This window comes from Eubalaena glacialis, chromosome 16, assembly GCF_028564815.1.
Source record: "Eubalaena glacialis isolate mEubGla1 chromosome 16, mEubGla1.1.hap2.+ XY, whole genome shotgun sequence".
Taxonomy (NCBI): Eukaryota; Metazoa; Chordata; class Mammalia; order Artiodactyla; family Balaenidae; genus Eubalaena; species Eubalaena glacialis.
The window spans coordinates 71943603-71969376 of record NC_083731.1 but is presented as its reverse complement, the minus strand read 5'-3'; the positions used below and the strand labels follow the sequence as shown (position 1 = coordinate 71969376).

The 25774-nt window shown below is 36.1% G+C and overlaps 1 protein-coding gene across 2 annotated transcripts in view; it reads right to left on the bottom strand.

The window, feature by feature from the left end:
- Positions 1 to 262: 262 nt before the first annotated feature.
- The window catches only part of CDADC1 (cytidine and dCMP deaminase domain containing 1), a 41563-nt gene continuing 16051 nt past the window's right edge, over positions 263 to 25774 (bottom strand). For both annotated transcript variants that reach the window (XM_061170842.1, XM_061170843.1), the window contains 6 exons: positions 24526 to 25095; positions 18705 to 18754; positions 15560 to 15729; positions 13667 to 13856; positions 9013 to 9073; positions 263 to 871 (listed from right to left, as the gene is read on the bottom strand). In XM_061170842.1, the coding sequence (XP_061026825.1) occupies positions 798 to 871; positions 9013 to 9073; positions 13667 to 13856; positions 15560 to 15729; positions 18705 to 18754; positions 24526 to 25095 (1115 nt within the window). In that variant the 3' untranslated portion in view covers positions 263 to 797. The remainder of the gene's footprint in view (positions 872 to 9012; positions 9074 to 13666; positions 13857 to 15559; positions 15730 to 18704; positions 18755 to 24525; positions 25096 to 25774) is intronic.

The following is a 25774-nucleotide window of genomic DNA, read 5'->3' as shown; positions in this document are numbered from 1 at the left end:
AATGGCCAGGTTGCCATTTATTTTTCTGGAGTAGTTTACTAATTATCACCTTCATAATCCAAAAGAATTAATATTTCTGGGCTTCCCTAGTAGCGCAGTGGTTAAGAATCCGCCTGCCAATGCAGGGGACGTGGGTTCAAGCCCTGGTCCGGGAAGATCCCACATGCCGCAGAGCAACTAAGCCCGTGTGCCACAACTACTGAGCCTTCGCTCTAGAGCCTGCGAGCCACAAGTACCGAAGCCCGCGCGCCTAGAGCCCCTGCTCCGCAACAAGAGAAGCCACTGCAATGAGAAGCCCACGCACCACAACGAAGAGTAGCCCCTGCTCGCCGCAACTAGAGAGATCCCGCATGCAGCAACGGAGACCCAACGCAGCCAAAAATAATAAATAAATAAAATAAATAAATTTATTTAAAAAAAAGAATTAATATTTCTGAAAAGGTATGTAATTCTCTGCTGAGATGTGCGCTCCAATAAACCAGCCCCTTTCAAACTGGTTAATGTAAAGCTAAGACAAGGAGAAATCAATCTGTATGGCCGATTGAACTGGTCTCATTAAATTATTGATACCTCATTCAGTGTAATAAAAAAACACACCACTATACTCTGGAAAACACACAAATCTAAAATAAAAATATTCTCATTAATATCATTCATATGCTAGTAATAAATTAGCTTTCTTTAAAAATTTTTCAATTATATCCAAAATCCATTCTTATTTTCTGAGTTAACAAGGCTGGATTTTAAAAGTGCAATAAAAATTCTTGAGGCCTTCACCCCAGTTTAGACAAGACTTCTTAGTGGTTTGCAAGACGCAGCTTCTTGTTTTGGTGCTGTTCTTCATCCTGGGGTATGGGTCCCAACACACCATCTAGCGTTCAAGAATAACTTAACATCAGAAAAATGTCACTTCAAATAAATGACTATTTGTTAAAGTCACAGAGGTTGTAAGATCAAAATAATGCTTAAGTTAAAAAGGAATACTGATTTTATCTTAAGATAATTCTCAACTGTTGAAGAACAGATTCTAGATAACTCACTCAGGTAACACAATATCTGACCTTTTAAAAACTGGATTCATTCAACAGTGTACAGCCAACAATTCATAAAACTGTTTTGGGGGGAGAGTTATTATTATTAGGCTGGAGGAAACAAAGTGCACCTACTTATCCTCCAGGGAGAGAAGGGAGCCATCTGTGGGGCAAGGAAGGTGTGAGGGAACACCCCGCCATTCCCACTCCTCCACAGGAGGGAAAACTGACCCATCTCCTTGGTCAGGTGGGAGAAGGGCCTGGCTTGAAGCTCTTCGCATCATTTGATTTCCATGGCTTTCCTGGTACATAAACTGTGTGTGTTTAAAGTGCACAATTTAATGGGTTTTAACACAAGTACGCATCCAAGAAACCATCACCACAGTCAAGGTGATAAATATATCCATCACCTCCAAAAGTTTCCTCTTGCCCGCCTGCTTCCTGTCTTTCCAGGGATCTGCCTGCTCTCCAAGCCTCTGTGCCCTGCTTTGCTCTGTCTTCCTAGTCTTAAGGACACAGGTGGAGGTAGATCTGGAAAGTCCTCTCTCTCTTATGATGTAATACTGGAAACATTAAAAAAAAGAATATGTGTAATACAGATGGGAGTTCTAAAGCCTAATAATAAATTAACACTCAAGAACCTACTACCCAACCCCAAAACTAGAATGCTACCACTTCCCCTATGCTCCACAATCTAATCCTATCCCTCTGTCACCCCCATTCAGAGGTAACCGCTATGCTGAATTCTGTGTTTATCATTCCATTACTTCTTAAAAATAATTTTGCTACATGTACTAACCAATACACTATTTGCCTTCTTATTGAACTTTATATAGGAATTGCATCATAATGTATTTACCAAAGTAGATTAGCGGTAGCCTGGGGCTGGAGGTAGGGGAGAATAGGGATGTCTACAAATGGGTAAGAGGAGTCTTTCTGAGATGATGGAAATGTTCTGAAATTAGGCTGTGGTGATAGTTGCACAAATCTGTGAATCTACAAAAACCCACTCAATTCTACACTTTAAAAGAGCAAATTTATGATACATGAATTATACCTCAATAAAGCTCTTATAAAATTGAAAAAGAGATAGCGATATTACTTGCTGATATAAAACACTTGTTAAAAAATACATACAAAACATAAATCTGCAGTTCAATGAACAATCATAAAGCAAACACACATTTAACCATTAGCCAGGTCAAGAAATAAAGCATTGCCAGCAAAGCAAAAGCATTCCTCTCGTCCCCTCCCCCATCACGACTCCTCCTTCCCATACTTCCACCCACAGCATGTCTTGCCCTTCCTTAGTGATCTAGGGACAATAAATCCTGGCCACAAGACCCATCTTGATAATAAGTGGCAAATATCGCCTCTTCCATGGCTTGCCTTTGTACTCTTCTAATGGTATCTTTTGACAAACAGATGTTCTTAATTTTAACATAGACAAATTAATTCATTTTTTTATGGTTAGTGCTTTTGGTGTCCTTTCCCTAACAGCAGGGAATTATTCTCACCCCTTAAAACACTGTTATTGAATACACATTCTTTAAACAGATACATATTTTTTCCTTTTTTTTTAAACCGCTTTTCTTTTCCCAATAAATTTTGAAAAAGAAAGATGGAGTGGATATGTATTTTTTTCCAGATTACAAATAAAAAATTTACTACTTGAATAAAATAAAGCTAACTCAAAACACAGAAAATCAATATATTCACATAGAAATTATTTCCATAAAGACTTTTTTTTGTAACTCAAACTCCTCCAATTTTGCTTTTTTGACACCCTAATGATTGCCAGCCAGTATATCAGTTAATCACTAAACTTATTTATTTTTTAAATTTTATTTTATTTTTTTATACAGCAGTCATCCATTTTATACACATCAGTGTATAATGTCAATCCCAATCTCCCAATTCATCACACCCCCCACCCGCACCCCCCGCTGCTTCCCCCCCTTGGTGTCCATACGTTTGTTCTCTACATCTGTGTCTCTATTTCTGCCCTGCAAACCGGTTCATCTGTACCATTTTCTAGGTTCCACATATATGCGTTAATGTACGATATTTGTTTTTCTCTTTCTGGCTTACTTCACTCTGGATGACAGTCTCTAGATGCATCCACATCTCTACAAATGACCCAATTTCGTTCCTTTTTATGGCTGAGTAATATTCCATTGTATATATGTACCACATCTTCTTTATCCATTCATCTGTCAATGGGCATTTAGGTTGCTTCTATGACCTGGCTATTGTAAATAGTGCTGCAATGAACACTGGGGTGCATGTGTCTTTTTGAATTATGGTTTTCTCTAGGTATATGCCCAGTAGTGGGATTGCTGGGTCATATGGTAATTCTATTTTTAGTTTTTTAAGGAACCTCCATACTGTTCTCCACAGTGGCTGTATCAATTTACATTCCCACCAACAGTGCAAGAGGGTTCCCTTTAATCCACACCCTCTCCAGCATTTGTTGTTTGTAGATTTTCTGATGATGCCCATTCTAACTGGTGTGAGGTGATACCTCATTGTAGTTTTGATTTGCATTTCTCTAATGATTAGTGATGTTGAGCAGCTTTTCATGTGCTTCTTGGCCATCTGTATGTCTTCTTTGGAGAAATGTCTATTTAGGTCTTCTGCCCATTTTTGGATTGGGTTGTTTGTTTTTTTAATATTGAGCTGAATGAGCTGTTTATATATTTTGGAGATTAATCCTTTGTCCGATGATTCGTTTGCAAATATTTTCTCCCATTCTGAGGGTTGTCTTTTCGTCTTGTTTATGGTTTCCTTTGCTGTGCAAAAGCTTTGAAGTTTCATTAGGTCCCATTTGTTTATTTTTGTTTTTATTTCCATTACTCTATGAGGTGGATCAAAAAAGATCTTGCTGTGATTTATGTCAAAGAGTGTTCTTTCTATGTTTTCCTCTAAGAGTTTTATAGTGTCCAGTCTTACATTTAGGTCTCTAATCCATTTTGAGTTTATTTTTGTGTATGGTGTTAGGGAGTGTTCTAATTTCATTCTTTTACATGTAGCTGTCCAGTTTTCCCAGCACCATTTATTGAAGAGACTGTCTTTTCTCCATTGTATATCTTTGCCTCCTTAGTCATAGATTAGTTGACCGTAGGTGCGTGGGTTTATCTCTGGGTTTTCTATCTTGTTCCATTGATCTATGTTTCTGTTTTTGTGCCAGTACCAATATTGTCTTGATTACTGTAACTTTGTAGTATAGTCTGAAGTCAGGGAGTCTGATTCCTCCAGCTCCGTTTTTTTCCCTCAAGACTGCTTTGGCTATTTGGGGTCTTTTGTGTCTCCATACAAATTTTAAGATTTTTTGTTCTAGTTCTGTAAAAAGTGCCATTGGTAATTTGATAGGAATTGCACTGAATCTGTGGATTGCTTTGGATAGTATAGTCATTTTCACAATATTGATTCTTCCAATCCAAGAACATGGTATATCTCTCCATCTGTTGGTATCATCTTTAGTTTCTTTCAACATTGTCTTATAGTTTTCTGCATACAGGTCTTTTGTCTCCCTAGGTAGGTTTATTCCTAGGTATTTTATTCTTTTTGTTGCAGTGGTAAATGGGAGTGTTTCCTTAATTTCTCTTTCAGATTTTTCATCATTAGTGTATAGGAATGCAAGAGATTTCTGTGCATTAATTTTGTACCCTGCAACTTTACCAAATTCATTGAATAGCTCTAGTAGTTTTCTGGTGGCATCTTTAGGATTCCCTATGTATAATATCATGTCATCTGCAAACAGTGACAGTTTTACTTCTTCTTTTCCAATTTGTATTCCTTTTCTTTTTCTTCTCTGATTGCCGTGGCTAGGACTTCCAAAACTATGTTGAATAACAGTGGTGAGAGTGGACATCCTGTCTTGTTCCTGATCTTAGAGGAAATGCTTTCAGTTTTTCACCATTGAGAATGATGTTTGCTGTGGGTTTGTCATATATGGCCTTTATTATGTTGAGGTAGGTTCCCTCTATGCCAACTTTCTGGAGAGTTTTTATCATAAACGGCTGTTGAATTCTGTCAAAAGCTTTTTCTGCATCTATTGAGATGATCATATGGTTTTTATTCTTCAATTTATTAATATGGTGTATCACACTGATTGATTTGCGTATATTGAAGAATCCTTGCATCCCTGGGATAAATCCCACTTGATCATGGTGTATGATCCTTTTAATGTGTTGTTGGATTCTGTTTGCTAGTAGTTTGTTGAGGATATTTGCATCTATATTCATCAGTGATATTGGTCTGTAATTTTCTTTTTTTGTAGTATCTTTGTCTGGTTTTGGTATCAGGGTGATGGTGGCCTCACAGAATGAGTTTGGGAGTGTTCCATCCTCCGCAATTTTTTTGGAAGAGTTTGAGAAGGATGGGTGTTAGCTCTTCTCTAAATATTTGATAGAATTCACTTGTGAAGCCATCTGGACCTGGACTTTTGTTTGTTGGAAGATTTTTAATCACAGTTTCGATTTCATTAGTTGTGATTGGTCTGTTCATATTTTCTATTTCTTCCTGGTTCAGTCTTGGAAGGTTATACCTTTCTAAGAATTTGTCCATTTCTTCCAGATTGTCCATTTTATTGGCATAGAGTTGCTTGTAGTAGTCTCTTAGGATGCTTTGTATTTCTGCAGTGTCTGTTCTAACTTCTCCTTTTTCATTTCTAATTTTATTGATTTGAGTCCTCTCCCTCTTTTTCTTGATGAGTCTGGCTAATGGCTTATCAATTTTGTTTATCTTCTCACAGAACCAGCTTTTAGTTTTATTGATCTTTGCTATTGTTTTCTTTGTTTCTATTTCATTTATTTCTGCTCTGATCTTTATGATTTCTTTCCTTCTGCTAACTTTGGGTTTTGTTTGTTCTTCTTTCTCTAGTTCCCTTAGGTGTAAGGTTAGGTTGTTTCTTTGAGATTTTTCTTGTTTCTTGAGGTAGGCTTGTATAGCTATAAACTTCCCTCTTAGAACTGCTTTTGCTGCATCCCAAAGGTTTTGGATCGTCGTGTTTTCATTGTCATTTGTCTCTAGGTATTGTTTGATTTCCTCTTTGATTTCTTCAGTGATCTCTTGGTTATTTAGTAATGTACTGTTTAGCCTCCAGGTGTTTGTGTTTTTTACGTTTTTTCCCCTGTAACTGGTTTCTAATCTCATAGCATTGTGGTCAGAAAAGATGCTTGATATGAATTCAATTTTCTTAAATTTACTGAGGCTTAATTTGTGACCCAAGATGTGATCTATCCTGGAGAATGTTCCGTGCACACTTGAGAAGAAAGTGTAATCTGCTGGTTTTGGATGGAATGTCCTATAAATATCAATTAAATCTGGTCTATTGTGTCATTTACAGCTGTGTTTCCTTATTAATTTTCTGTTTGGATGATCTGTCGATTGGTGTTAAGTGAGGTGTTAAAAGTCCCCCACTATTATTGTGTTACTGTCGATTTCCTCTTTCATAGCTGTTAGCAGTTGCCTTATGTATTGAGGTGCTCCTATGTTGTGTGCATATATATTTATAATTGTTATATCTTCTTCTTGGATTGATCCCTTGATCATTATGTAGTGTCCTTCCTTGTCTCTTGTAACATTCTTTATTTTTATTTATTTATTTATTTATGGCTGTGTTGGGTCTTCGTTTCTGTGCGAGGGCTTTCTCTAGTTGTGGCAAGTGGGGGCCACGCTTCATCGCGGTGCGCGGGCCTCTCACTATCGCGGCCTCTCTTGTTGCGGAGCACAGGCTCGAGACGCACAGGCTCAGTAGTTGTGGCTCATGGGCCTAGTTGCTCCGCGGCATGTGGGATCTTCCCAGACCAGGGCTCGAACCCGTGTGCCCTGCATTAGCAGGCAGATTCTCAACCACTGCGCCACCAGGGAAGCCCAACATTCTTTATTTTAAAGTCTATTTTATCTGATATGAGTATTGCTACTCCACCTTTCTTTTGATTTCCATTTGCATGGAATATCTTTTTCCATCCCCTCACTTTCAGTCTGTATGTGTCCCTAGGTCTGAAGTGGGTCTCTTGTAGACAACATATATATGGGTCTTGTTTTTGTATTCAGCAAGCCTGTGTCTTTTGGTTGAAGCATTTAATCCATTCACGTTTAAGGTAATTATCGATATGTATGTTCCTATGACCATTTACTTAATTGTTTTGGGTTTGTTTTTGTAGGTCCTTTTCTTCTCTTGTGTTTCCCACTTAGAGAAGTTCCTTTAGCATTTGCTGTTGAGCTGGTTTGGTGGTGCTAAATTCTCTTAGCTTTTGCTTGTCTGTAAAGCTTTTGATTTCTGCATCGAATCTGAATGAGATCCTTGTCGGGTAGAGTAATCTTGGTTGTACGTTCTTCCCTTTCATTACTTTAAGTACATCATGCCACTCTCTTCTGGCTTGTAGAGTTTCTGCTGAGAAGTCAGCTGTTAACCTTATGGGAGTTCCCTTGTACGTTATTTGTCATTTTTCCCTTGCTGCTTTCAGTAATTTTTCTTTGCGTTTAATTTTTGCCAGTTTGATTACTATGTGTCTCACCGTGTTTCTCCTTGGGTTTATCCTGTATGGGACTCTCTGTGCTTCCTGGACTTGGGTGGCTATTTCCTTTTCCATGTTAGGGAAGTTTTCAACTATAATCTCTTCAAATATTTTCTCGGGTCCTTTCTCTCTCTCTTCTCCTTCTGGGACCCCTATAATGCGAATGTTTTTGCGTTTAATGTTGTCCCAGAGATCTCTTTGGCTGTCTTCAGTTCTTTTCATTCTTTTTTCTTTTTTTAACCCATTGTTAAGAGTGTTATTTATTCTTTTCCACATCATTCTTTTTTCTTTGTTCTGTTCCACGGCAGTGAATTCCACCATTCTGTCTTCCAGGTCACTTATCTGTTCTTCTGCCTCAGTTATTCTGCTGTTGATTCCTTCCAGTGTATTTTTCATTTCAGTTATTGTATTGTTCATCTGTTTGTTTGTTCTTTAGTTCTTCTAGGTCTTTGTTAAACATTTCTTGCATCTTCTCGATCTTTGCCTCCATTCTTTTTCCCAGGTCCTGGATCATCTTCACTGTCATTATTCTGAATTCTTTTTCTGGGAGATTGCCTATCTCCACTTCATTTAGTTGTTTTTCTGGGGTTTTATCTTGTTCCTTCATCTGGTACATAGCCCTCTGCCTTTTCATCTTGTCTATCTTTCTGTGAATGTGGTTTTTGTTCCACAGGATTGTTCTTCTTGCTTTTGCCCATAAAGACTTGTATTTCCTGATTTTTTCAGAGTAGTTATTATCAAGAAAATTTTACTTATTATACTAAACTTCTACTTACCTTGAATCGAATCGAAACAGACAGATAACATGGCTAATATTTTAACATAATATTGTACAGTTAATAATAATTAATGTTCCAAATTATGTGCCTGAGGAATTGCAAGATCTCCCAAAGATTGTATTACATTAACAATATCTGTGTTAATATGCAAATAATAAAGCTCTGAAGATTACTAATTCATTTATGGTAACTGTGATGACTCTTAATTAATTATTCAAATAACCAGAATATTTCCACTCTCCGACCAATCTGAACTAATGTGGCTTTACTCTAATAAGAATGTACACATCCTCATAATTTGGCCCTAGATCCATCTGTATTAATTATATGTATTTTTCCTTTCTAACTGCCCAAGAGGCTTTTGTTTTGGTATAGAAGAGCACTGTTGTCTACTTTCTCATGTAAATTTAATTTATAAATTCAATTTGTACATGATTATTTGTATTAAACTGCAGAGCCCATAGGACTAGTCATTAATCAGCAGTTTCCATGACACCTAGCAAATAGTAGATACACAAACGTCTGTGAACAAACTGAATGGCAAAAATGTAACCTGCAAAAAGAAAATGCTCCATCTCCAACCACAGCAATTTCCAACACCTGATCATTATAATTCAGTATGTTTCTTTTCTTCTTAGCAGCAAAGTCAACCTCAATAAAGGACTTGTAAATACTTACTCTCTCTGCTTTCAGGCTCATTTTGCTCAAGAACACAAGTTCTTGATGGATTCAGTTGCCACTGTAAAAGGACACAAACATTTTATTTATATGTTTAATAAATAGCATTTCAGCACTGTGCTTTCAAATATCAAAACAGCTTAAAACAATGTAAGAAAAAAGAGTTAGTGTGTTGTACCAACCAAGCCCTAATAACGACTCTGAATGACCCTGAATGATATGACTTCTGGAATGAGAATCAATATTCTTAGAGAAGGAAGTGTAAAAATCCTCCTTTACCTTCGTTTTACAGGTAAGGAAGTGGAAGACCAGAGAAGCATAGTGACTTGCCCAAGGTTACATACTGACTAAAGACAGCAGTAGCACCAGAACCTGGGTCTGCCCATGCCCAATACTATAGAATTTCCACCACTTCATATTCTAGCTACAGGTCCTACAGAATCTTGTAATAGCTAGAGAAGGCCTAGATAGAAAGAATGAAAATAGGACAATTTTAATATAGTAATATATTAAATATATTACTATATATTAATAATTTTTATAGTAATATTTTTAATATAGTAATATATTAAATATATTAATATATATTATATTTATATATAATATATAGTAATATATTAAATATATTACTATATATTAATATATAGTATGTATATTATATATATAATATACATACTATATATTAGTATAGTATATATATATTAGTATATATATATACAGTATATATACTATATATAGTATATATATCATATATATATACAGTAGTATAGTATAATATAGTATAATATAGTATAGTATAGTGTATATATATATACTATAGTATATATACTATATATGGTATATATAGTATAGTATATATAGTAATATATAGTATATATAACTACATATATAGTAATATATTAAATATATTACTATATATTAATAATTTTAATATAGTAATATATTTTAATGTAATTTTAATATAGTAATATTAAATATATTACTATATAGTAATATATAGTAATATATATTATTAATATATATTAATATTAATATATTACAATTTTAATATAGTAATATATTAAATATATTACTATATATTAATATATAGTAATATTGCCTTTTAATATAGTAATATAATGTATACTATTATCTTTATCATAGCATACCATTTATTGTATCATATCATACCATATCACATCTCTGATTATAGTTTTCCATCTCAATCATTCAGAAAGAAATAGAGAAGCATGAAGATTCTCAGATATTACAGTGAAGACTGGAGCAGCAGATAAGAAAAATTGAGTGTAATCAATATCTCAAAGCACACCCTTCCTTTCTTATTTGCCTAGAAATCCCCATCATCAGAATCACTAATGACTTAACCAAAAAAGCTCCACTAGGGCACTCTCTCCAGAAAGACACAATTAAGTGGATAGCTCCTGGGAGCCTCTTCCAGAAGCATCAATTAGTTCATCAGATGAACTAATTAATATCATGGGCCTTGAGGGAGAATGAGATATAAGACAGACATTTTACCATGTATAAAAAAGTCCTTGGAAAGGGAAGACATCTAGAACTGGTTGGTCACCTATAGAAATGGGATGGTTAGGATTAGCACCAGGAAAAAGGAGGATTTCCAAGCAATGGGAAGATATATGTGAAATTAAAAAAAAAAAAAAAAAAAAGGCATGTTCAAAACATATCAAACCACTAAAATCTATTACTTTGGGCAAAGTAAAAACTAATAACCTTGAATTTACATTTAAGGATCATCATAAAAAGATTATGTATAACTGTGAAAACTTAGAAGCAATCTAGGTGTCCAACAAAAAGGGAATGGTTAAATAAGTTATGTCCATAGGTTGCAATACTGTGTAATCATTAAAAATTATTTCTGAAGAATTTTCAATGACACAGAAAATACAGCAACATGTTAACAGTGGTATCTATGAGCTGTGGGATAATATCTGTTCTTTTTTTATTTTCCTCTCTATATCTGTTCTTTTTTCTATTTCCTCTATAATGAGCATACATTACTTTCACAATTTAAAAAAAAGTAATATAACCTAATAAAGAAAAATTCACATGTATTAAACAGAAAAAAAAATAGTTTCTCAGTAAATGGACTTGAGTTTACACAGGTAAAATATATTCTTGGAAATACTGTTGCCCAGCCCTAGCCTAGTCTGCAACAACCCCACAGAACAGAACCTCTTATCTCAAGGCATATGGTAACACCTCAAAGAGAAAAGGAAAAAATTTTCAAACAAAATTAATTTCAATTGGTTTAATGTTTAAAAAAATGAAATTTACTGGTACTCATACTACTTTTGACAGTCTAAAAGCAATATAATCATTATAAAAATTCCAATTTGGAACAAATACTAGTTCGTGTTAGTTACTGGTATTTACAAAACTAGGCATTTAGCTAACCAAGTAGTTTAAATCATTGACATAATATTGGAAGCCAGGCCAGATGAGGGAAAGGATGAGAGGTTGGAGAGCTAATCTTCACTGGAAGGAGTACAGAGAGACCAGGTGTACCTGAATGAGGGCACTCCTGGGTGGGTCTTGGCCCAACAGGTATTTCTGAATCCCATCTCTGCCCGAGGGGCCTTCATTCCCTTTGTCTTCCTGTCTCTTCCTGCTTCTCTTGCCCTGTCTTACATTCTTCTGATCTCTTCATTCTCTTTATGGTGGAAAAGCTACTAAAAATCCACCAGTAAGCAAGATATTTCAGAATTCGCTTAACCCAGCACTCACAGTCCTGAAGAGCTAGGTCACTTACACTTTATAAAGAGAATTATTTCTTCCAATCTTCAGGAGGAATGAAGGAACAGAAAACAAAAATACAGAACTGGTGATTTCCCTTTTGATTAGATGGATACAAACTTGTTTAGTTTTACAAAACAGGCATCTGTCCCATCTCTCCCTTCTTTCAGTGCCCCCCCTTTTCTTTTTAAAATCATGTCTTTTAAATAAGACAACTGGAAATAAAAAACAAAAATATATGACAAAAATAAAAAGGATAAAAATTTATGATTCTTCATACACACATAAACTAGGAAACTAAATAGTGTGTTGTTATATTAATTTTTAAATAAAATTTTAAATATATATATGGTTTAGTAAGTATTTTTTAGGTGCCTTATATGTTCCAGGCACCCTGGATTCAAACAGAAAAGTAAAGTTGAAATTTATAAACAGTTCTATTATATGCCTTTTGTACCCACTGCAAACTACAGTATATAAATGTTATATTAAATGCCAGAATTATGGGACTTCCCTGGTGGCGCAGTGGATAAGACTCCGTGCTCCCAATGCAGGGGGCCCAGGTTCGATCCCTGGTCAGGGAACTAGATCCCGCATGCATGCCACAACTAAGAGTTCACATGCCACAAGTAAGGAGCCAGTGAGCTGCAGCTAAGACCCGGTGCAACCAAATAAATAAATAAATAAATATTTTAAAAAAGCCAGAATTATCAAAGCAACATATGATTCTGGACAGGATTCTTTTGCTGTATAGAACTTTATTGGGACAACTGGTAAACCCTGATTGGACTCTGTGGATTAAATGGTAGCAACATATCAATGATAATTTCCTGAGTTTTGTGGTTGTATTGTTGTTATGTAGGATAATATACTGTTTGAGGAAATATACAAGAAAGTATCTGAGAGTGATCTGGCATCATAGCAACAACTTAACTCTCAAATGTTCTGGAAAAAAAAATTATTTGTAGTATTTTTGTAACTTGTATGCTTGAGATTATTTCTAAAAAAAAGTTTTTTATAAACCATTCTTTGTAGTATTTTTGTAACTTTTCTATATGCTTGAGATTATTTCTAAAAACAAAAAGTTTTTTAGAAACCAAAGTAGTAAAAAAAGCACAAAGAATTAAAGTTCTGAGTTTTCCACAAACCACCTCAGCACTTTTTTGGAAATGTCAAATATTAAATTCTTCTAATTTTTTCCTGATTTTTCTCATGAGAAATGCACGTGTGTGTGTGTGTGTGTCCCCTTCTTTTGGGTAATCTTTTTTTTTTTTAATTTTATTTATTTATTTATTTATTTATTTATGGCTGTGTTGGGTCTTCATTTCTGTGCGAGGGCTTTCTCTAGTTGCGGGGGGGCCACTCTTCATCACGGTGCGCGGGCCTCTCATTATCGCGGCCTCTCTTGTTGCGGAGCACAGGCTCCAGACGCGCAGGCTCAGTAATTGTGGCTCACGGGCCTAGTTGCTCCGCGGCATGTGGGATCTTCCCAGACCAGGGTTCGAACCCATGTCCCCTGCATTGGCAGGCAGATTCAACCACTGCGCCACCAGGGAAGCCCTTGGGTAATCTTAAAGTACTTTCACCTCTGTCTACCACTTCAATCCAGAAAGAAGGGTGAGGGAAGAGGTGGGTCAAGGATTTTCTTTTGTTAGCCACCAGATGGCACCAAAGGACTAACTAATTCAAGATCTGTAAGGTCAATGCACAACTCTCGATAGAGATCTATATTCATAAGGCAGATCCTAAGCTGAACATCTGTAGTTAAGCAAGTGCTTGCAAATAAAAATAAACTCAATGATAACTCTTTAAAAGGGTAAGAATCACTAATTTAAAATATGTAGCAGAGTACCTAACAATATAATAAAAAGTATATTTGAAAAAATGTGTATCTACTTACTGTAAATTTGCTAACACCTTCAAGTTCCCCAAATCTCACGTAAGAGATGTCTGCCTTCTTTTTTCCAACATCTACATCCCCTGCATAGATTTGTTTTATGCCCGCACCTTTAATTAAAGGTACACATTCATCACATGGGCACTTTGTCACAAAAATCATACTTCTTTCTTCTGGTTTTATCTCTTGACACCTACAAAAAATATATATAAAATATTAGGAAGATAGTTTCTAAAAGGGTAAGTTATGTTTTAGAAAAATCTTTAAACATTAAAATTGAGCTGCTTTAGGAACAGATTCACAACATTATACACAATAATGATCAAGCCTTATTCTTGCTGAATTAGTCAGTGGCAAGATTTTCAGTATTACATTACAAAGGAAATGAAAACAGAGAGAGAGAGAGAGAGAAAACAATGCTTTCTAAGTAAGAAACTCTTTATAATGCCAGAATTAGGGGCTAACACCTAATTAACACCCTCCCTAAGAATGTACCATGTGTGATTAGACATTAAGTCATCATGGTAGCCAAAAGGTCTACCTCTTATCTGGTAACTAACAGATATTTAATAAATGCTTACTAAATTGATAAATTAATATTAGAGTTCTGTTTTGAGTTATAGTTCCCTTACTCCCTTCCCTAACACAGGATAATTTTATTTAACAAGCATTTGGATTTGACAAAACGAAGCAAGTAATCTGTAATGAAGAGCACAAGGAAAAAAAACAGAGGAGTTTGGTGAAATTTTACATGCCAGGGGTAGTTTAGGACTAAGGAATGCTTCATCTGAGGATACAGGAGTTGTACTTCTGGGTCCTATGGTTTACACTGCTCTCAGTCTTAATTCCCCACCACCAGCCTTCCGCATCCATGTCCTTAGTTCAGATTCTCATTCTGTTCCCCTGTACTAGGGCAGCAGAATTGTATGCATCTAGTCTGTTCAAACAATATGCCTGCAACCTAAGTAATCATTAGTGTGGCTCTGTCAATGTCATTCAATTTCTCCACTACCTACCAAATGAAGTCTAAACTCAAAGTCCTCTCTTGTCAGTCCCAACCGATCCCATGTGCTCCATGGTGCAGCCTAAGTGGAACATCTGTGTTCCTAAACACACAAGCATTTTCCTACTTCTAGCCCACTGCTATGCCTGAAGCAAGAATGGTTTCCCTTCAAGTAAGCATCTCCAATGGCCATAATCCTACCAAACCTTTAAAGCACAGCTCAAATGCCAGTTTCTCCACAAAGCCTTTCCCTCTCACTCCCCCTCCATCCGTAGCAGCCCCTGAATTTCCACCCACTTTGTGTTGGCCTTTCCCACACAACTGACCATGTTAGGTTGAATACAGTCTTATATCCCATACTGTGTTATAAGCTCCTCAAGGACAGAAACCATGACTTAATGCAGATTTAAATCCCCTAAGATCACCCACTTAATGGTAAATGCTGAGAAATGTTTGTGGAAATGATCTAAATTAACATTAGAAGGAGGTAATGGCAGTTATAATCTCTAACAAAAACTATGTTAAAGCAATTTGGTTCATAATAAAATCTATATATTCATAAATATAAATATATGTGCTCTACATTTAGAAAACAAAGCTGATCATATAATGCAGAAATATGCAAGACCCTAAGGACAAACTTCAAGCAGTTTTATACCGGAGAGAGAAGGAAGAAAGGAAAAAAGACTTGCTCAATAAATTTGAAGGCCTGCAGGATCCCTGACAATGGCCTCAGGTCAGGTAGCAAAGACCAAGTATGACCAAAGTTATACTTCTGAAAAGAATATTTCTTGGAATTTTTTAAAAAGGCAATAAATTACAGCTAAAAGAAAACTAATTTTAACTAACCCTTGCTACATTTTATAGAAAATACATGCAAACAAATTTCATACCTAAATGTCAAGGCATTCTGTTCTGCATGTACAATGTATCTGAATTTCCTTATTTCTCTGTCTTTCTGTTTGTCATCCATGTGCGGGAAGTCAGCATACTCAGATCCAACAGGAAAAGCATTATAACCACATCCTATGAAGTACATTGCTCCTGTTCCATCACAACTTCTCTATGAAAAGTAAGCAAACCAACAAAGCTGTTTTCAACATTCTGAAAAGGCATCTTACATTGTATCTTTAAAGCCTAGTATCATACTTCTTATAATGAATTCACTTTTCCATGATAAACTGAGCCATCAGAAAAATACAATATTAGATTTTCCTTCCACAGTGTGGTCTTGTCAAAGTTAAACTTCAAGCAGCCTGATCATCTCTAGTATATAATCTCAAGGCAGTCCTTTGTTTTAGCAGTTAATTAAGTACTAGCTTAATTCACAAACTGCTTCACTTGATTCAGACACCTCTCCCTGAATAGGTTATAAGATCCTAGAGAACAGAAACCATGTTTTATACCTCCTTTCTACCCCTTAACGTAGACCGATTACAGTGTTCCATACACAGCAGGTACTCAATAAATTATTGTTAATTTCTTATATGCTCTGTGCTGTGCTACTACTGGTTAGCAAGCCAGAAATCCTAAAAATATTTTGAACAGACAATTTCTGTTTTGGGCTAAAAATGTGCTAGTGTATATAACTGGAAAATAAATAATGCACTTTCCTTTAATTTTCATGTTTACTGAGCCTCTACTGTGTTTGTGTGTGTGTGTGTGTGTGTGTGTGTGTGTGTGTGTGTATGTAATAGAACTTCCTACTTAAGTGGCTTTTTTATTTCTCCTGGTCAGTAGCATATTAGGTGTCAATATGAATGTTTTATCAACTATAAAAGTAAAATATTTTATAAATCAGAACTGTTTATAATAGTTTGGAATATGCTATAAACCTCATTAAATTTCAATATATTATACATAGTTACTCACGTGATAGTTTCAACAGACTCTACTATAGCAGCTTGATAAAAATCATTGTTATGATGAGCTGACAGAAGCTTACAAATAAAATATTATCTCATTAATAATAAATTATCCTTGAGCATTCACTAAAGGTTAAACATCATGCTCACTTTTATATGTGTTATTTCATTTAATTAATCCTCACAACATCCTAGACAGTAGTACTATTACTATTCCCATTGTATAGATAAGGAAACTGAGGCCAAGAGAGATTAAATAACTTGTCCAAAGTCACAAAGCTGGTAAGCAACATAGCCAGAATTCAAGGATGGGTTGCTTGACTCCAAACCCATGTCCTTCCACTTTACCATGCTGCCTACACTCTAGATAATATAACTGGAAACCTAAATTCTCCATAAAGTAGTTGAGAATCAGGTGTTAAGCCAAAAGGCTGCTGAGCATTTATATAAATCCAAGGGATCCATAGGCCAGGCCCTGTGCTAGGTTCTGGGAATACATTGGTAAATGTGACAGAGAATCCCAGCCCTCAGGAACCTTCTGATCTGGAGACGATAAGAAACTGGACATGTAAATTTAACTGTGATGAGCGTCACCACTGAGTTGTACAGAATACTATGGGAGTTTCTGGCAGAGGAACCTATTCTAATAGGTGCTAACAATTTGGGAAGAAATAAGAGTCAAGAGATAGTTTGAAGGTGGAATTCACAGCATTTGGTGATTGATTGTTTGAGTGGAATGGGGAATGGGATGGTGACCACTAGTGAAGGAATAGGTTAGCAGGGAAGATACTGAATGTATTGGCTAGGTTGAACTTGAGGGGCTCATGACATATCCAGCCAAATAGTCAAATTACTTGCTATAAAGTCTGTTGAAGGACACTTAGGCCCCCCTACTCATCTTTTAGTCATCCTCATAGTTACGAAGTATCTCGTGGTTCCATGCCCTCCCAACCCATCCACATAATTCCAAGTCCTCATCATCTCTTTTTATTAATCTCCCTATTTCCTGTCTAGCCTCACTTCATTTTTTACATGCAAATCTAATCAAATCATTTTCCCACTTAAAATATTCTTGGATTGCTCTGTCCAATATAGTAGCCAGTAGCCCCATGTGGTCAGTGCAAACTGAGAGGTGCTGTAAGTATAAAATACATACAGGATTGTGAAGACTCTATACTCCCCCCAGATGCAAAATATTTTATTAAAAACATTAACCAATATTTTTATATTGGTTACATGTTGAAATGATAATATTTCTGGACAGATGATTAAGTAAAATATATATATGTATATTTTTTGGCCGCGCTGCGTGGCCCGTGGGACCTTAGTTCCCCAACTAAGAACCCGTGCCCCCTGCAGTGGAAGCACGGAGTCTTCACCACTGGCCCGCCAGGGAAGTCCCAAGTAAAATATATTCATAAAATCAATTCACCTGTTTCTTTTTATTTTTTTAATGTGGCTCCTAAAAAAATTTAAATCACGTATGTGGCTTGCCTTTTATTTCTGTTGGTTAGCACTGTGCTAGCGTATCCCACTGTCTGATGGATAAAGTCTAAACTCTCTACATGGTATACACTTCTTCATGGTGCAGCCCAATTTTTTGCTACTGTGCTAGACACAGGACCCTGGACTTCAACGTGCCAAATCACTTGCATTTCCCCCCATTCTCACGCCCTACCTCTGCATGTTACCCTTCTTCTAGTCCCACTAACTTGCTCTGCCTGATGAACTCCTACTCATTCTTCAAGACTAATAGCACCTGACCTCCCCTAAGAGTATTTTACTCATTTCTCCAAGCGGAGTAAAGGTGCCTCCTCTGTGCTCTCAAGGTATCAGGTTATGATTACAGTTATATACCAGTCTCTTTTTCACCTCTGTCTCCATCACTAGACTATATAAGGCTATGAAGGGTGGACCATGTGGTCCTTAACTCCCCATTGTTCACTGTGGCACAGAGCCCACCCTGTGGAAGGTGTTTAATAAATGTTCACTAAATGAATAAATCTATATAAAAAACTGTTGAGAGAATATGCAAATGTTTATAAAACTTAATAAATACACCAATAAGAAATATTAATCCCCAGGGGTCAACAAAATGTCATGTGCTTAAGATCAAAATATGTTTAAACAAAATCAAGTTTAAATGTTTATAAAGAATTATTTTCCTACTTACAGATTTTCCTTCTGCCCAGATGACTGCTCCAACTCCTATTTTATGATCCTCTGAAAGATACATGGCATGTAACTCAGTAAAAATCAATGATTTGTTAGTTTCAGAAATACATTTTTTCCAAAAATAATAAACATGTATTTATTGAAATATACTTCATAAATGTAGCAGCAATCCTTGACAACCTCACTAATTATGGAAAAAGTATGAAAATACTTTTGATAAAAATCAAATTGTCAAGCAAATATTGTCAAAGCAAATATTGTCAAGCATAGAATATATGGGAGCTAGGTACGAACTAACTTATAGACAGTGTCACTACCAACCCAATCTCACATGATCTATGTGCAGAGGTAACACAATGGCAGTGCCCGCACTCAGGTGACTTCAAAGCTATAACCAGAACTGAGTGTAACTTTATTGAATTTCCACCAACAAGTCAGTTTTTAAATGACTATTTCTAATAGACGATAAAATCAATTAAGAAAGAAGTTTCTGAACTAATGGATTTAGTGTAATAACCATTCACAACAATCAAATCTGTCTTCTCCTAGCATTTTTTGCACTCTAATCATGGAAAATACATTTCATAAAAGTGTTCTTGCTATGAAAAAAGTTCAAACTCATAATACAAACATAAACAAATCTTTATGGGCTTTCATATATATACCTTTTTTTTTTTTTGCTGGAAGGTACATGAAAGGAATTTTGATTTAAACAAAATGATGTCCTTTCCCTGACCTTCACAGTTTACTTTGAGGGGAAAAGAATGCCAAGTTAGTGACATGATGCCCATTTCTAAATCAAGTGGCAGAAGTCACAAATATAAGATTATAATTTCCCTGCAGAACCAACCTATTTACTTTTCAACAAGAAAGGCTGTATTTCTTAAAACTATTAACCTTAAACAGAAAATACAAAACCAAAATAGAAATTCTACATATTAAGAACTGACTTTTTCTTTGTACTACTACTAAGGGTGAGTTTAAAATTTCTAAGACAATTATACACAAATTATAAAAACCATAGTATTTATCAAAATCTTAATAAGAGACCAATATAGTTAAGTAGGTACATTTACACAGAGAAAGTGAAAATTATCTGTGAACTTGCCCTCAGGCATTTTCATATTGATGAGGATTAAACGAAACTGTGGCTTCACCCCACAATTTCCTAAAAGTTAATCCTTCCAATAATAACATATTTAAATACTTTTCTAGTACAAGTACAAAGAAACATTATTCTACCTATGCATGAAAAACTAGGATGCCTGATAAAGTTAATTTTTTAAGAAAGTTATGATACTATAATGAAATTCCCCATCTTCAGGTCAAGCAAGCTTGGGTTTTCAAAATTATACCACAAAGCATTTTTATAATTTATTTTAAGCACTTGTTATCCATTATCTCATTTTTATCCTAAAGGTAAAGCAGACAAAATTTCCTTTTCTAGATGAGAAAACAGGCAAAGAAATTAAGTGACTAAAATTTAGCCCTCCACACCCAACCGGCTTGCCTCCCTCCGATGTGAAGAATTTTGTAACAAAGGTTCCACTTTACTGAATACCTGAGTGCCTATACTCACGGAGCTTATGGTCCGATGGAGAAGGAAGATGGTAACAGGAAACATCTAAGAACCTAGGTGCTGTGCTGGGCTATGAAGGAAAGGAGCAGGATGCTGAGGAACAGTGTATGGGAGAAACATACTTTATAGAGTGGAGACCGTCAGGAAAGGAATTTTGGGGTAAACAAAGTTTTGTTCCTTCCAAGATTGTCAGAATATAGCATGAAGGGAAAAGAATATAATTATGGCTTTATGCTCATTTCTAAGGTAAGTAGTATAGACGTTAAAAACCTAAGATTATATTTCGTTTATATTATAAATGAAAACCTTTAAGTAAAATTGTACTTAATACATGCATAAATCTGAAACAGAAAATGAAAAACTCAAATAGAAACTCTTCATATCAAGAGTCTACTTTTCCTACCATTGACACTAAGTATTTTTCATATTATTATTTTTTAGTCCAGGAGCCACTTTTTCTGTTTCAGCCTAGGGACAGCCTAAATCTTGTCAGGAGGAAAAAAAATGTGATTTTTTTAAACTAAGCTTAGGGACTTCCTTGGTGGCACAGTGGTTAAGAATCTACCTGCCAATGCAGGGGATAGGGGTTCGAGCCCTGGTCTGGGAAGATCCCACATGGCGCAGAGCAACTAAACCCATGCGCCACAAATACTGAGCCCACATGCCACAACTACTGAAGCCTGCACACCTAGAGCCCGTGCTCCGCAACAAGAGAAGCCACCGCCATGAGAAGCCTGCGCACCGCAACGAAGAGTAACCCCACTCACCGCAACTAGAGAAAGCCTGCGCGCAGCAACAAAGACCCAACACAGCCAAAAATAAATAAAGCTCTATTGCTTAGCTAAGGTTAGTTTCACCAAGAAAATATTCTTTACTACATGTCTTTTGAAATCAGAATAAAATTTCATCCATATACAATAAGTAGATTTCACCCAGCCCCCAAGGTTGGATGACAGATGAGGTAATTTCTCAAAAATCTTTTCACATCACTAATTTTTATGTAAAGTTTCTCAAAAAATTTTCATGTCTGTAAATTGTTCCCCAGGATCTGGTCATTCACAGGATTTTCTCTGTATACCCTTGAAGGAAAGGTCAACTTAAAATCACTGAGCCAAATTCCTGAGACTCTTTGGTCACTGAAAGTCAGAGGACTCTTTATCCTATGGTTCTGGAACACGGGCATGGTTATTTTAGCTCCCAATACTGTGGTCATGTCAGGGTTTGTCCAAGTGTGGTTCACAAACCAACTGCATCAGGATGACTGGACGCTTGTTACAAAGGCAGACTCTTGGCTCCCATGGAAATTCCATGAATCAACCTCTCCACAGGAGGTGGCAGACTCAGGAATCTGTACTTCTCCTGAGCATCACCTCTGATTCGTAGGCAACTAAAAGTTGAGAACTGCTGAGTTATGATTTGAAACAGTTAACTTGCTTGGCTACTCCAACCTACTTTCATCATCAGCGTTGTGGTTCAGAAGGAAGGCATAATCGTCAGCTTTGGAAAACGCCTAGTCTAATGGGAAACAGGACATAAAAAGAAATCAAAACTCACGCTTAAACCAGGTAGGTAAGATGTGATGCCCTCCTATCTCTGTTTTTTCCCCTAGAGTCTAAACAAATTTTGTCACTTTTTTTCTACCCTCAAAGTAGCTTAGAAACATACTTTTAATGACACCTCTGTGGACCCTATTTACTCATCATTCAAAAATCAATTATTAATTACCTACTTTCAATTAGTTTTAGAACTCTGTTAGAAGTTTTGGCATTCTTTTTAATCATATGTATATTTTTAAATGAAATGGTTTAACGGAATGATTTCTTCACCTATTAGAGTGAAACAAAGTTATGTGAGCTGAACAGTGTAAAATTTAAAGTTTGAGTAATCAGAAACACACTAAGTCAAGGGGATATCTACCTTGCTGGATTGTCCTCAATGTTAAGTGAGGTACATATATAAATCACCTAGCTCTGTGCCTGACACATAGTAGGTGCTCAATAAATTGTTATTTATTATTATCATCAATGAGGAGTATCAGTCCAGAATTCCTTATCTGCAATCCCTTATATCAAGGTTTTTAAAACAGCTTGACACACATACATATAGCACGTACATATTATTTTTCTAAAATCTGAAAAATTCTGAATTCCTTTTCATCTGGCTTCAAGAGCTTCGGGTAGGGGACTGTGGACCATTTATCTTTGTATATAAAAATATTTCTTTTGTGCTAAGGAAAAAACAATGATGAGGACATGGTCTCTCCCCTGGAAGAGCTCACAGTGGAAAGGAGCACATGACAAAGAGTTGCATTCTATTCAGGATTTGGGTTCCAGGCAAGAAAGTCATACATAGACAAAAAATTAACCTTGAAAAACCTTTTAAATCGCCCATCAAGTGCATAAGTACAAAACTCTGCACAGTAACAGCAGATAAATTTACAATACTATAACTTTACTAGTAGAGTATCTAATAAAGAATATATATGCAAATTTATATCTATACATTACTGCATCTTTAAACAGTGGAGTCATACATGGTATTATTAGGTATTATGAGAGGAGCTCCTGAGATCAAGTAAAAAAACAACAGACTCACACCTCCCGTCTTACGCTCACTCTGGAATCTGCTGAATTCTAATTAGCAAATGAGAATTAGTGAAGTATAGCTGTGACAGCTGTTTCCATTTATGTTTCTGTCCTTCCAGAATGGTTTGGAGAAAAATTCTTTATAAAGCTGGAGTTGGCAGAGACTAACATATAGCCCACGATACAAGATAATAACATTAAGTCAGACCTTTACATAATTCAGTTGTTGGGCATCATGTAGTTTGTGCCTATAGCAGAATCAAATTCTTTAATAAGAATCAAGTGATTATTAACCCTGCTGAATGTTGGAATCCCTTACAGAAATTTAAAAATTCACAGGCCTAGGACATACCCTTAGGGACCAGGTTTAGTAGGTCTGGGTTAGAATTTGAGCATTCGTACTTTTTTTTTTTTTTTTTAAAGAATTATTTATTTATTTATTTTTGGCTGTGTTGGGTCTTCGTTTCTGTGCGAGGGCTTTCTCTAGTTGTGGCAAGCGGGAGCCACTCTTCATCGCGGTGCGCGGGCCTCTCACTATCGCAGCCTCTCTTGTTGCGGAGCACAGGCTCCAGACGCGCAGGCTCAGTAGTTGTGGCTCACGGGCCTAGTTGCTCCGCGGCATGTGGGATCTTCCCAGACCAGGGCTCGAACCCTTGTCCCCTGCATTGGCAGGCAGATTCTCAACCACTGCGCCACCAGGGAAGCCCAGCATTCGTACTTTTAATACAAGTTTCTAGGGTGATTCTAACATGCTGCCATTTGAAAACCTCCATTTTACTGAAATTACTTCAACCTGTGGTCTTTGTTGAGTATATACTGCAGACCAGTGGCATTTGTATGGACTTTTTCTGAAGATTTTCTCTCTTCTCCTTCTTTCTTGGGATAAGTTTAAAAATTCCTACTATAGCCTACTCACCAAATCTTACTCTATTGCTCCTCCTGCCTGCATTTTCTTTTCCTTATTTCAAAGTTGCATGTTAAAAAGTGATCATGATTCTACTTTGAAAAATGTTATGTCTGCTGAGATGTAAAAGCACTGTTCTATAATTGGAAATACAGATACCACCTTCTATCATGATAGAGAAAATTCCCAAGTAATATTTTCCTTTTTCACATACTTACTCAGGTACAACTTAATATAATAAAGTAAAAATGTTTGATTTTTCTACTTGCTGATTGAAGACATACCAGAAATTGGAAGAATATGACAAAATTCCTTTACTTTGATTCTATTCATTATTTTGAATTCATATTTTTAAAGATTTTTTAAGTTTTTACTAAATACTGAATACCTACAGAATATTGAAGAGTTAAGAAAAAAATGAATAATTCTGGTTCTCTCTCCCCTCTCTTTTTGTCCTATCTCTAGTGGAGGGCTCATTCAACTGTGAAATGATAAAAGCAAGAAGCAGAAAGGGCCTAATCAGATCCTGATTTATAAATGTAGCACCCGATATAGGCCACAAGAAATCCTAAAACTACTCTAAGAGTTGTCTACTCAAGGGTCTCACTAACTTATCTTTATTTGTATGACCAACAAAACCATAGTATCTAAGAGTCAATAAATGCTACCATAGATGAAATGAACACCACTTTACTTCTGAGACAAATACGACCCAAGCAGCCCCGATTTATGAACTAAGCATATAACTCACCAGTTCGACATGCCAATAACCTGGCCTGAATCATGCAGTGCCTTGCAATTTCTTGCGGCAAACTCTGATTGTGAATTTCATTAATCTGTTCGGTATTGCTACAATAAAATCCGTAGTGTTTAAAGTTGGGCACACTGGAAGCTACTGTGGCCAAAAGTAGGATAAGGTCTTTCATGTTTTGCCTTAGATTGCTAAAGTACGGATTTTCACACAGGTTCTCCAAACCTATAGTCATCAGTATTTGCTTATGCATTTCTTCTCTGGAAACCAAAAATATCTTTTCATATTCTTTTATTCTTTCTTGTTTACATTCAGAATAAAAGTCAATGTTAGTGTCCGGCAATGTTTTTGAAATTTTTTGAATAAAGTCACATTTGTAAGAGGTCTCCTCTACAAACTGCACCATATAACACACCAAAGGCTGAAGTAAGACACACACATGGGCCCGACTGTTTGACTTCAGTCTTTCCACTGCTTTGGCATCTAACTTTGCATCTTCAGAACTAGAAGCCTCAGTAAGCAAGCTTATTTCTGGATCAGCAGGCCAATATGAAATTCGGTTAACTCCAGCTGAAATACAAAATATGAAAGGTAGTTATCAGATGCATGCTGAAAGTAAGGGTTTTCTTAATAAATCCACCGTATCACTGCAGTAGGTCCAAAGGTCCCAATATAATAAAAGTCTATCACCAAGTCACCAATAATATAGCCCAAGTGCTGGCAAACTACGGCCACAGGCCAAATCTGTCCTGTTGCCTATTTTTATACAGCTTGCAGGTCAACAATGGATTTCGCAGTTTTAAATAGTTGGAAAATCAAAAGAAAACTATTTTGTGACATGATAATCATATAAAATCCAAATTGCAGTGCCTATAAAGATTTGTGGAAACACAGACAAACCTAATCTTTGACATTGTCTCTGGCTGTTTCTGTACTACAATGGAGTAGCTGAGTTGAGAGCTGAATAGCTATGGATACCCTACGGCTTGCAAAGCCTAAATTACTTACTATCTGGCCCTTTATAGGAAAAGTTTGCTGACAACAAAACCCATGGAAGGTATCTGTGGAATCACTACCTTTGCTAAGTGTGGTCCCAAAGCCCAGAGTTAGGACTATATACCAGAGTCCTCCAAGTAATCAAATGGCGGCTTTTAGAAATATCGTAACATAACTGATACTGGCTAGAGTTCTGTACCTGAAATAAACAATTCATCCACACATGAAAAATGTACCTGTACTCTAAACTCTT